General features: G+C 37.3%; 1 protein-coding gene and 1 pseudogene across 2 annotated transcripts in view; both read right to left on the bottom strand.

The window, feature by feature from the left end:
• Nucleotides 1–12,442, bottom strand: part of MYCBP2 (MYC binding protein 2) — a 208,949-nt gene that overhangs the window by 11,244 nt on the left and 185,263 nt on the right. For both annotated transcript variants that reach the window (XM_040991268.1, XM_040991267.1), the window contains 9 exons: nucleotides 10,314–10,394; nucleotides 9,452–9,718; nucleotides 8,748–9,031; nucleotides 6,957–7,053; nucleotides 5,399–5,518; nucleotides 3,771–3,872; nucleotides 2,222–2,350; nucleotides 1,763–1,895; nucleotides 253–356 (listed from right to left, as the gene is read on the bottom strand). In XM_040991268.1, coding sequence (XP_040847202.1) covers nucleotides 253–356; nucleotides 1,763–1,895; nucleotides 2,222–2,350; nucleotides 3,771–3,872; nucleotides 5,399–5,518; nucleotides 6,957–7,053; nucleotides 8,748–9,031; nucleotides 9,452–9,718; nucleotides 10,314–10,394 — 1,317 coding nt within the window. The remainder of the gene's footprint in view (nucleotides 1–252; nucleotides 357–1,762; nucleotides 1,896–2,221; nucleotides 2,351–3,770; nucleotides 3,873–5,398; nucleotides 5,519–6,956; nucleotides 7,054–8,747; nucleotides 9,032–9,451; nucleotides 9,719–10,313; nucleotides 10,395–12,442) is intronic.
• Nucleotides 10,401–11,652, bottom strand: LOC121163631 (annotated as a pseudogene).

Here is a 12,442-nt window from a genome sequence, read left to right as displayed (position 1 = left end):
GCTGTTTCCAGTATATAATTAAGCATTCAACACATGTAATTGTGGAACTGGAGAAACAAAGAAATTCTAGTTTGGGCTCGAGAGGCTTATTTGTTTCGTTCTCTAGCTTCTACGAAGTATTTAACTCTTGATAAAAGCAACAGAAAGATTGCAGTAGTGCTAAGCTAAGCTCTTACATATACCAGGTCACGTGGGAATGGGCATGTGTATTACTCCTCCCTGGGCTGGACTAACGGTACAACAGCAACTCACCTGGCAGTCTGCATCAGAACAGACGCTTCCAACTGCAGACAACTCCGTCCCACTCCTGGAACCACAGAAGCGGCACGCCTCAGAGCTGCTGGTGGTGGGTTTGCCTAATTTCAAGCAGGAAAAAAAGCCCTTTAGGTTATGTTTCTTGCATATTTTAATAGAGCTGATAATTTGTAAAAAAGTAAACCTTGTGTAGGTATCAGTCAACATTCCTGGGAAATCACCTGGCAGTTTCACACCAGAAGGGATGCAGCTGTCCTGATTAAAACTAAATTACCATCAAAAAAAGGATAAAAGAAACTGAATATCTAGCAAGAAAAGGAAGGAACCAAAGAGCTGTCTCAAGGCAAATAAACTCCCAAATTACTTATTCACATTTTTTTCAGAAAAATAAATAGAAAAAGAGTAAATGACCAGCCAACTGAAGAGATGGGCAAGCCCCTTACTCCAAATAGAAGATAGATAAAATATAACAATAAAAATTAAAATGGATGGAATAAAAGGAAATCGTAATTATCCAATGCTAACAAAGCTATAAGACATAAAAGAAAGTCTATCATGAGAATATAAAGCTTGAAAGTCAATACAATATTAATACACTGAATTGAGTAATAATTACAGGAAGCAGTATTTTTTACAAGGGTAGCTCATGTCGAGAATATGAGGACAGTTTGGTACTAGAACAACGATTAAGATAATATAGGATAAATTACAAAAAAAAATCTGGGGGCAGGGAACAAGACCACGCTCTTGCAGCATGAAAAGACATTTATACCAAGTTAAATTTGCTCAGGTTTGTTATCACATCATCCCCTCCCCCCCATATCAGCAATTGTTGTCAGACAAGTGGCAGATGGCACAGGCGCTAAAAATGGAGAATTTATAAGGTCCAATACAACTTTAACCTTGTTGCAGAAAAAAAAAAAGCAAAAATCTTGATCACATTCGTCACATTAAATATACACTTACTATCTGAATTATATCGTCCCACCTTTAATATTATTTTACTACTATAAATAGAGACAATAGCATTTAAAAAATCCTAGTAAAAACACAAACAGATCTATAAGTCTCTGAAAAATGTCACAAAACCTTACAGCCTTACAGAGAAACGAGATCCTAAGGCTCACACGGTGCAGGAACAACCAGCACAGGGAAAGAACCTCAGGGGAGTGCATGCTGTCAGTGGAGAACCCCCGTCAGCGTGAGAGGCCTGCTTACGGCACTCTGAAGATTGCCAGCCACGCGTGCCTCTTCACAACCACCCACCGAAGACACAGGGCTCTGGAGAGGGTGAATGACTGGATTCAGGTCACACAGTTAATTAGGGCTTCCTGATTTCTAGTCTAGAGCTCTTTTTGTCACAGAACACACTGTCTGATAAAATAGACTTTGATCAATGATGTCATAATTAAATCTGAAAACAGCACTCAACTTTATTCTTATTATATGAGGTAGCATCTGGTTTGGTCATAATGGATAGGCATGCTTGACTTGTTAGTCACTTTACCTGTGTGTTCTCGAAATTCCACCATAGCCTTCATTGTTTTTGAATCTGCCAGAGCCATCAACCAGAACAATTTCGTTCTACCACAACCTTCATGAAGGTCAACCTTGATAGCTTCTTCTTCTTCTTTAAACACCTATTGTTTAATTTAAAGGGATGGGAAAATACATTTATGCATTGCTCTGAAGGAGTACATATAAAACTATGTTATTCAACAATAACACTGATTTCTACTTGTGGAGCTCCCTAGAAAGTTCCAGATATTCCCAATCTTCTTTTAATCTTCAGAATACCCCCATTGCTTAATTTACAGTTGAAAACAAATGAGATATTTGGGAACTCAGTCAGGGTTCTTGATTTAAAATCTACTATACCATGCTGTGCCCCACATTTATCTCAGAATTTATTGAATATATTTCATGTTCCAAATACTGTTCTGAATATGAAGATAGAAATGATCACCTGTCTTTGATGAGTTTTGGTTCGTCGATGGAGATGAAGGAATCTGTCACAGTCAGTACATAAATTCCCACAAACATTGCATAGAATGATAGCTGCAGTTTCGCCATCATCATGGTTATCACACATGGGCTAAAGAGAGAGTTTCATTTTATATTAGATTAGCAAGAACATTTCAGACTATCACATCAGTCAAAGGTAATTCTTTTAAAATTAAACATTTCCTTTTTTATTTGAAAGGCAGAATTACAGATAGATTGAGAGACACAGAGAGGAAGAGAGTAAGAATCTTCCATCTGCTGTTTCAACCAAAAGGTTGTAACTGTAGGAGCTGAGCTGATCTGAAGCCAGGAGCCAGAAGCTTCATCCAGGTCTCCCACATGGGAATGGAATCCAAGGACTTGAACCATCTCTCCTGCTTTCCAAGGCCATAAACAGGCAGCTGGATCAGAAGTGGAACAGTTTGGACTTGAATTGGCATCCAATAGGATGCGAACTCCAGAGATAGAAGCTTCACATACTACACCATGGTGCCAACCCCAATTGGAAAAAATTTGTTTACAATAATAGATTGTTGTTCTGATGTCTATACACAATTTAGAATACGGACATTCATCAGAATGGGGATTGACACTGTAGCAGAATGGGTTAAGCTGTACTCTGTGACATCGGTATCCCATATCAGAGGCAAGGAGTGAGTCCTAACTGTTGTTCTGCTTCCTTGCTAAGGCACCTGGGAAAGCAGAGGAAGAAGGCATAAGCACTTGGGCTCCTGTTAGCAGTATGAAAGACACAGATGGAGTACAGACTCCTGGCTTGGGCTTGGACCACTCCAGGCCATTATGGCCTGTGTCTCTGTGATGATCTGGGGAATGAATCAGAAGATAAATGCCTGCTGTTTGTTTCTATTATACTACTTCTCAAATGAATAAATAAATCTTTAAAAAACACAAAACAGTGTGATGTCAAGTGTACCTAACTATAAATGTCTCAAAGCTTTAAATTCAATGATTAATGCATCATGCAAGTTCAATGACTATTAAGATGAATACACAGATTTTGCTTAATGACTTAGATGTATTTTCCTTATTTTGTAAACATTCTGTAAGACAAACGAAAAGTGATCCCATTTGGCAACCCGAACAAACAAGAACATGCTGAGTGCGAATATAGAGATTTTCCTTCCAGGAAATCTGGCCATATCTATCATGGTCACTTGATGTAGGCATGTGAATAGGGGTGTCATACTGCCTCTATTACTGTGTTCCTCCCTATCTAAAAACCGATTACATTTAGTACAAAATCTAGAGATAGAGCCAGAGTCAGACTGCAAACAAAATCCGATATGATGGAAACATGACTCAGAAAGATTGCTTTTGTTTCCCTAATTTAAAAAAAGCTCTTAAAGTTTCTAATAGATTATGAAGAACCTGTGAGAAGCTTGGCCAATGGAACATAATATTTGAAGAATTCCACTAATTGTACCTGTATTTACTAATTTTTAAAAGCAACGATACAGCTAACGTTGAGGAAAATTAGATTCTGATCTTACCATTTGCTTTTGTTGTCCATCCTTTCCCATCCATCTCCCAGAAGAGAGGCGGTCTACATGGTCCTGATCAAGAACACACAGTGAGGCTAGAGCAAGCCAGAGCTGTGGGAAGGCAATGCCGTGACACTGATGAATTAGCAGGAAAATCTTAAAAAACTCACAATTTATGACACATGACAGGACATCAATATATGATGGCTGAATTGGACCTGCATCTTCAGTGGCACTGAAGTGTTCCCACTGTGCCACCAGGCATACATGGTTGTTACTGTGTGTGTTACGTGCACATTATTTACCAAAGAAAGTATTTAACAAAGACTTGCTCTGATGAACCACCCTGTCTTCTGCCTGGCACATGAAATTATTTTTTATTGATCTAATATATAAGCAACATATGAATAAGTAAACTTTCACATATAATAATTACCAGATCAACACTTTCTACATATTTTTCCATCTAGTACCATTGTCAGAGACATTAAATTCTAAGTAAGATGATACAATGACTGTTGAACTTTGCAAAATACCATTGTACATATTAAATTCTTTTAGATATTAACAATTCCTTATTAGTCTTTTTTTCCAACAGGTCTAACACTGAACCTGGTGTACTTTTCCAGAAGAGATATCTATCAAACTTTAGAAAACTGTTCAAAGGTAGTTAAAAATTTTTCTGAGGCTAAAATGATAACATTCAGTTTTTATTGATAGGAAATGGAAAATCACTAGGTTGACTCCACTTTAGGAAATGCACTGCATATCACTGGACATGGACAGGAAGTGATGGTGCAGCAGGTGGAAAAAGAAAAACCACACCATGTAAAAGAAGAAGTGGAATTCAAAATACAAGAGAATACATGGTTAGTGGGAAAGGATTATTGCCAAGTACCTGCTTCAGATGTGAAATACTCACAGGCCTGATGGTATAGACTGGTTCTTCTCTATGGAAAGGCAAATTATCTTTTGTTTTCCAGACTTTTGGGGATTAACCCAAGAAATTTTTTCCTAGTATTCACTCATTTCTAATATTGTCATGCTGCCTTATTTCAAGACCTCTTTTGGGTATGTCTGGGACAGGAAATCTCAGCATATTAAAAGTTATTACATGTGTCTCATCTGAGGAATCCCACTTTCTCAACAATACCATGCCAACCTAAGCAAGCATGTTCTCTCTTCAAAGTAAAACCCACAGACCAGTAGGAAAGCTATTATACTCTGTTAGGGATAACTAGGTCATCAGGAAGGAGTAGCAAGGGGCGTTGTCTTCGAAGGACTTTTGGTGTCTCACAGCGTAATTCTGACTGAACATCTGTGATGAGCCACGGCAATTAGGTCAAGAGAAAGCGAATACACAAGCACCCAATGTAATCTAGCCTTTACTAACCAATATATCCCTAGCCTTCTTAACAGGTTAAAAAAAAAAAAGATTCAGAATACATAAGAATGAGCAATAATGACCATGGTATTTAGCTCTTAATTGATAAACACTTTATATCTCTTTAAAGAATACCACATTTGACAAAAAAAAAAGGCACTATGGATTAAATTAATATATTGATTAAAATCTGTTCAAATATATACTAGAAAGGAACATGTTTGTGATTCAGGTCAAATTAAACAACACCCACTCTAGTTGTTGCAATGCATCTCACTGGAGACCTGAATTCTTCTTCCATCTTAGTCAAGGCAATGATAGTTTCTGCAATAGCATTTTTTGTCACTCGGGACCATGCTTCTGACAGATGACCCTGTTGAGCCAAACAGAGTATTTTAATAAGTAATCTGAAATATGTTATCACAAACTATTTTCCTTATTTAAAAATTAACTTTAAATTTAAGAGGGAGGGAGGGAGAGAGATAAACAGAGCTTCCAAGTGTTGATTTGCCCCCAGACACTCCATGGCAGAGGCAGTGCTGGGGCCAAAGCTGCTCCTGGAACCAAATCCAGGTCTCCATACAGATGGCAGGAATCCAGTTACTTGAGCCACCACTACTGCCTCCCAGAGTTTGCATCAGTAGGATTTGGAGCCACAAGCCAAAGTGGGGAATGAAAAGCAGATACTTGGATGTGGGCAACTTGACTATTAGGATGAATGCCTGTAACTCTCTCTTCTCTCAAAACGTATCTCACATCCAAAGGAAAGCTTTACTGCATTAGGATTGTGGCATTTTAGATCAAAAGGCATAGATTTTGAATTAAAAATTCTTCACTGTTCAATGAAAAATTCAACTTTTCAAAATCCTTTTCCTTAGAGTCCAACAGCATTTCTTACTATATTTGGGTAAAAATCTCCCACAAAGACACTATCATATCCATATTTGAGAAGTATATTTATTTAATGTGAAATTTATACAGTTGAGCTAATTACTTTAGACAAGTATTATTAGAACCCCACAGTAAACATGTTCAAACTACAACTACCTTTATTTCTTGTTTTGATTTTTAATGGACATTAACTATTTTAGGATTTAGATGTTTCTTAACATTTTCAACCAATAAACACCGTGTGAAAATCTGATGGTTACAAAGATTAAGAAAATGTTCATGCTAGAGGGAAAAAAATTATAGAATTTAATCTTTTTTACAGAATGTTTCTCCCACTTCCCACATGTACATGTTATCAATCTTTCAAGGAGTAGCTCAATTTTCTTCAACCTCCAAAACACTCCATGTTTGCTGTGCCTCTTGGGGACCATTATTCCACACCACAGGACATCACATGTTTCATGCCACCCTCCACCCTCAGAAATACAGTGGAATGTTAGGAATCAACATCTTATGGCAAATAACAGTAGGCACACTCAGGTAATTCCTGCCTTTCTCACTCCTAGCTCAACCTCCAAAGCCAACATCTTAGCAGTATGGGCACTGATAAAGAAGAAAGTCTTCATCAACCCTGAGGACTGAAGAGAATGAGAAACTCCCATATGTAGAAGTTTTACTGACTTAAAAGTTTTAGAGGATTTAGATAACTATTTTTCTTAAGTGAATTGACTGGTGAGTTTGAAATGAATGTAGTATACACAAGTGAAAAGTTTATGATTCACTGAAAAGCAATAGCATAATACTGAACACATTAAAAAATAAGTCTTGGAAGTAAAACAAAATCATAGTAAAGCACTTTTACCCAGACAGTGGAGCAAGGTTTCTACATTGTAGGTATAGTCAGGAGAATGGGAACTTACAGATGCCATGTCCTTAATAAGTTTAATGATGATCTCTGAAATCTGGGTGGGAGTTGAACCTTTCATCCACCAATGACTCTCACCTCGTCGAAGGTAGCTACAAAGAAAAACCACTATTTACAAACCAGGAAAGGATCAGTGTAAATTGCTACCAATAAAAAGATGAAGATGTTGCTTCAGCATGCACTAATTTAATTCTTCAGAGGATTGAATCAATAAAAATACTTTGAAACAAAGCCAATTAAAAGTCATCTAACCAATTCTGCGAGGCAGCATTCTGATTTATGATTCCAATCAAATATTCCCATTTGTACATTAGATCTGTTTGGATCTTCTACAACAGTGATATCTGATCTGAAATACAGTCCATGGACTGCAAAATAATTTTCTCCAGTCTACATGGAAATAATTAAGAATTTGTGTCAAAATGCAAATTGATTATGTCACTAAGTGCACTGTTTAGTTCAGCCAACTTTTTAAATCCTAGCAAGACTTGCTACATGAAGGAAAGAATATACTCTTTAACATCCTAGTGTTGTGAGACTTTTGTCATGTACTGGCTTGAGTAGCTGTTCTGATGTCTAATATTCTATTACACACAGTTCAAGAATATCCTTTCACATACATCTTTACACATATGTACAGCAACTTGGGAGGTAGACTGAATGAGTGAAAGGATATATATTAACATATATATCCAGTGAGAAATTATCAATCTGACACTCGAAAAGTTTGAAACAATTTCTATCAAATGAAAATACTTATTCACTACTACTTGCAATTATTTGAATTCATATTTGTTTACTTGTAATGGGTCTTTTAAATGACTGTTCTTGTCATTTATTTTTCTATCAATCATCTTTCCTTTTCTCTGCAGTTTGTAACTAGCATGTCTAATAATTGTCTATTACATAGGCATAAATAGTTTTTCAATTAAGTTGGTTTCATACATTTTCATGCTGCCAAGTTTGTAAATCTTTTCCTATACTACTTTTAGGTTCTATCTTTAGCTTAAGCAAGTCTTAATTGGGGCTGGCACTTGGGAATGATGGGTAAAGCCACCACCTGCAGTGCCAGCAACTCCTTAATGCTGGTTCATGTCCTGGCTGCTCCTCTTTGGATCCAAAACCCTGGTAATGGGCCTGGCATAGCAGTGGAAAGTGGCCCTAGTGTTTGGGCCCTCACCACAAACATGGGAGACCCAAACAGAGTTCTAGGCCACCGCCTTGGCCTAGCCTCAAACACTGTGGCAATCTGGGGAATGAACCAGTGGATAGAAGATCTCTGTCTCATCTTTTCTTTGTAACTCTTTTTTTTTAAAACAAATAAATAAACGAACAAATGATATTTTTAAAAAAGGAAGTTTCCCAATGGAACACTACAAAATTATGCCTATAATTTTCAAATTTTCAAATTATGCCTGGAATTTCAAAAGGAAATATGCAATATAAAAATTATTAATTGATTATATCTACTCCCCTCATGTTATTTACTTAAATGTGGTAACAGAAAATGGAAGCTTATTAACATAACACTGAAGCTCATTTTTATATATATGTGCATATTTATTTTATATATATGTGCAAATATTGTAACAAAATATATAGCCGATTTTCCATTTACTAGAAACTGAAAATGGAACACTTATTATATATGCCATTCCTTTTATACATGGACCAGTTGTTTATGAATTTAATTTGGTGAGTAGGCCAGTGAAATCTGAAATCACATTTTAAATCTGAACAGTGGCTCTGGTTTATTTTCGTACTAATGCAGAGGCATACGGCTAACCTGGAATTAAAGATCATTGGCAGGGTAACTGTTGTTACTCCTTTGCCCACAGTGGTGCCAGCTGTCCCTGTGATGGTGGTTCCTTTGGCTTTCAGCTGTACAGTGAGGGCTTTGGCAATGCATCCTAGAAACATGTCCAAGATCCCCAGCTTAGTCCAGTCTCCTTTCTCTGTGGAGTGGATGATATCACTGATGTCCGCTGGGGGGAGGGATTTCACTCCTATGATGCTGGCCAGACGACTGGGGGTCACTTCAGGCAAAACTCGTCTTAGTAAGGAGGTCACCTGGAAAGAAAACATACAAAGATCCATTTCAAAGATTTTTATCTTTACGTTTTCATCTTTTAATGTGCTTGTCATTCTGCAACCTGGAAATCTCTGACAAAGAAATACCACGGAAACACTTTAATTTCTTGACTGGCTCAGCAAGAAAAAAATAAGCCTTTTAATTTTGATCAGGACTAAATGACATTATACATTTCATGGAAATAAGGCATTATCACAATACATTAGCAAAATGGATCATATTTTGCTCTTCTATCTCTTGTTATAGACTCAAAAAATGTAGTAAAAAAACAGGTTATTAATAAAATTAAAAAATATTTATTTTTAAAGGCCCTTATAGTGATTCTCTTTGCTGTGTGACTTTTTCTTGACGTTTCAATCAACAAGAAAAGCAAAAAGGTAGGTGACAGGACCCATTACCTGTCTCTGGACTCTGGGAGAGGCCGTGTGAAGCAATGAAAAGAGATCCTGAAGCAGTGTCAGCTGCTGAGCCAAGTACTGCCGGCCCACATTGGAGCCGCTCAGGGCCAGCACCATGGAGAGCAGCTCGAAGCAGTAGGCATCGGAAGAAGCATCCTCATCACTGGGCTGAGAATTGGCATTCTCTTTGCTGGAGATGGCATGCTCCCATTCTTCACGCACTCTGGTGGCTTCCATTCGAATAGCTTGGACGATGTGAGCACACACCTATTTCAAGGCAACACAGCAAACCTAAAATTAATCTGTCGGTCTGATTTAATAGTAGTAAAATAAATAAAAAGGAGCTGAATGTAAGTTGATGCTCAATTTAATGTTCTTTTTCCCAGTTAATTCTTCATATCAATTTCTTAACTCAAAAAAAAAAAAAAAGTTAAAACCCGGAAAATGAAAAACAATGCAATGTATTTTCAAGTGCCATATTTCTGTTGTTATTACCCTATTATATGGACATTTTAGCATTATTTCCTATCTCATTTCATACATAAAAATACTAAATCTGATTTATTTAACACTACTAATTGCTACATAGCAAATGCAAATTAAACCTAATAAAGCTGGGCGTCTGACACCTATATAAAGCAATTTACATGCAAAATGAAAAACAACAAATGACTATAAGGCAGGAAAGTTAACAATTCCAAGAAAATCTTGAAAGTAATGCATAGGACTTTTTCTTCTCTAGAAAAAATGTTGTTTTGTTGGATCTACCAAACGCTCATCATAAAAAAAAGCCCCCACACATTTTCAGGAATAATATATCCTAAAAAAAACTTGAAAGATGATGAAATGGCTATTAACCAACCTGTTTTTGTAAGTTAGTCAGTTTACTCCTGCTGAATATAATTCCAACCATATGCTCCTTCAGGTCAGCATCTGATGTTGCCTTTACACAGAAAAAAAAGAGGCAGGTTCTTGAACATTTATATATTTGGCATTTTTAAGTACCCTAAAAATGGTTATGAAAATTATTTTAAGTTGGGGTATACAACACAACAAAAAACAAAGAATAAAGCCCGAAGAAATCATTATTGACTAATGTAACTACATAAAGAACAAAATTTTAGGACTTGGAAACCTAGAGCAATATACTATTTTCTCATAGACTTCTTTAATGTAGTCAAATTATGCCATTTAGATTAAATTCATTTTAAAATTAAGGGTGTTAGTAGCTGAAATCTTGCATTTAATTATGAGAAGAGCAATTAAGAAAAATAACGTGATGAAAAGGAATGTGTCTTTACAAATCATGTGGTGCTGAGGACCTTAAATTCAGCTATTCTACTTTTTTTTTTTATCCAACAAGAAGCCATAGCTTTATTAATTTTAGAAAAAGGACAAATTTTGAACCAAGTTGCATTACTCTTTGAAACACCCAAACAAGAAAAGGTTCTTGCTTTTCAGATGGTTACATTGTTAATTCCATAACAGCATTTACAGCATCACTGCTGTGGTTCTTCAGGGCTCGGACTGTCCTTGCTCTGGACGCATTTGCTTGTCACATGATCACCTCTATATCCTTTACTCCCACACCTGTATCAACAACCTCTTCCTCTTCACTCTCCTCCTGTACAGCTGGAGACAGCTTCACCTCCAATTTTGAATTTCTCAGTTGCTTCTAGCCATGCTTGCTGAGATAAATCCTCAATCTTGGCTTCCCCCAAAACAATGCATCTCACGCTGGGCTTTTGTAGACATCAGGTTTTGTGGTGACAAAGAGGATATTCTTAGATTTCTAGACAGTGACACTGGTGACCCCTGTAACCTGCCGCCAGCCCAGCCTGGACATAGCCTTCTGTGCCTTCTTTTCACTCCGACTCTGTTTAGCCTTACTGACGAGATCTTCACTGATTTCAGCTGCTGCGGCCAGCTGGGCCTGCTGTGTAGTTACCTGTGTGGAATCCTGTTCCTCAAGCTCTGGCATAGACTCATCACTGTACAATTCTGTTGCAGACCCTGTCTCATCCTGGGGCTGTGGCAACTCCTGCTCAGTAGCAGGGACGGTTTCTGTGGCTTCACTGGTCATTAAAAAGCCCACAGGGAGAAAACTTCATAGTGTTTGTATGTATGGCTATTTCTAAATAACAGGTGCATATATACTCACACACACACACATATATATATATATACACACAGCAGATGGAAGGTGAGGACTTAGCCACTAGGCTATCGTGCCAGGCCCTATCTATGTTTATTGGAAAAGCAAACTTCCAGAAAGAGAAACATCTTTCATCTGCTGGTTCACTCTCCAAGTGGTTGCAATGTTCAAAGTTAAGCTGATCAAAGTAGGAGCCAGGAGCTTCTTCTGGGTGTTCCATGTGGGTGCAGAGGCTCAGGGCATTAGGCCATCCTCTGCTATTTTCCCAGGCCACAAGTAGGGAGCTGGATGGGAAATCAAGCAACCAGAACTTGAACTAGCCCCCATATGGTATCCCAGTGCTTGCAAGGGAAAGATTATTCAGTTGAGCCACTGTGCCAGGCCTGGCAGTTTCTTATTTTATAAGCATATGGTTACTATACTATGATTACTATGGTTTTTAACTAAGAGAAATGAAAACATATCTGCACAAATACCTGTCTGCAAATGTTCAGAGTTTTCCTCCCCATATATTTATTTATTTCAAAGACATAGAGGTGATGGGGGGGCTGCAATTATCTTCAATTTGCCAGCTCAATTCCTATAAGCCTGCACAGGTAGGACTGGGTCAAGCTGAAGCCAGAAGTTAGGAAGTCATTTTGGCTCTTTTTTTTGGGTGTTGGTGACCCAAGTATTTGAGCTGTCACTTGCAGCTTCCCAGATTCAAAGAAGCAAATAATTTAAAACAATCCTATAAATAAACTAATAAATATCACATGCCCATTAAAATATGTAATACTGCAAAGATTATTTCACTGAACAAAAATATGAAAATGAGAAAAAGGAAATTAAACTTC

The sequence above is a fragment of the Ochotona curzoniae genome, unplaced genomic scaffold (assembly GCF_017591425.1).
Source record: "Ochotona curzoniae isolate NIBS_2020 unplaced genomic scaffold, NIBS_Ocur_1.0 contig_64, whole genome shotgun sequence".
NCBI lineage: Eukaryota > Metazoa > Chordata > Mammalia > Lagomorpha > Ochotonidae > Ochotona > Ochotona curzoniae.
Note: the sequence above shows the minus strand (reverse complement) of the source record. Positions and strands in the feature narration are given on the sequence as shown.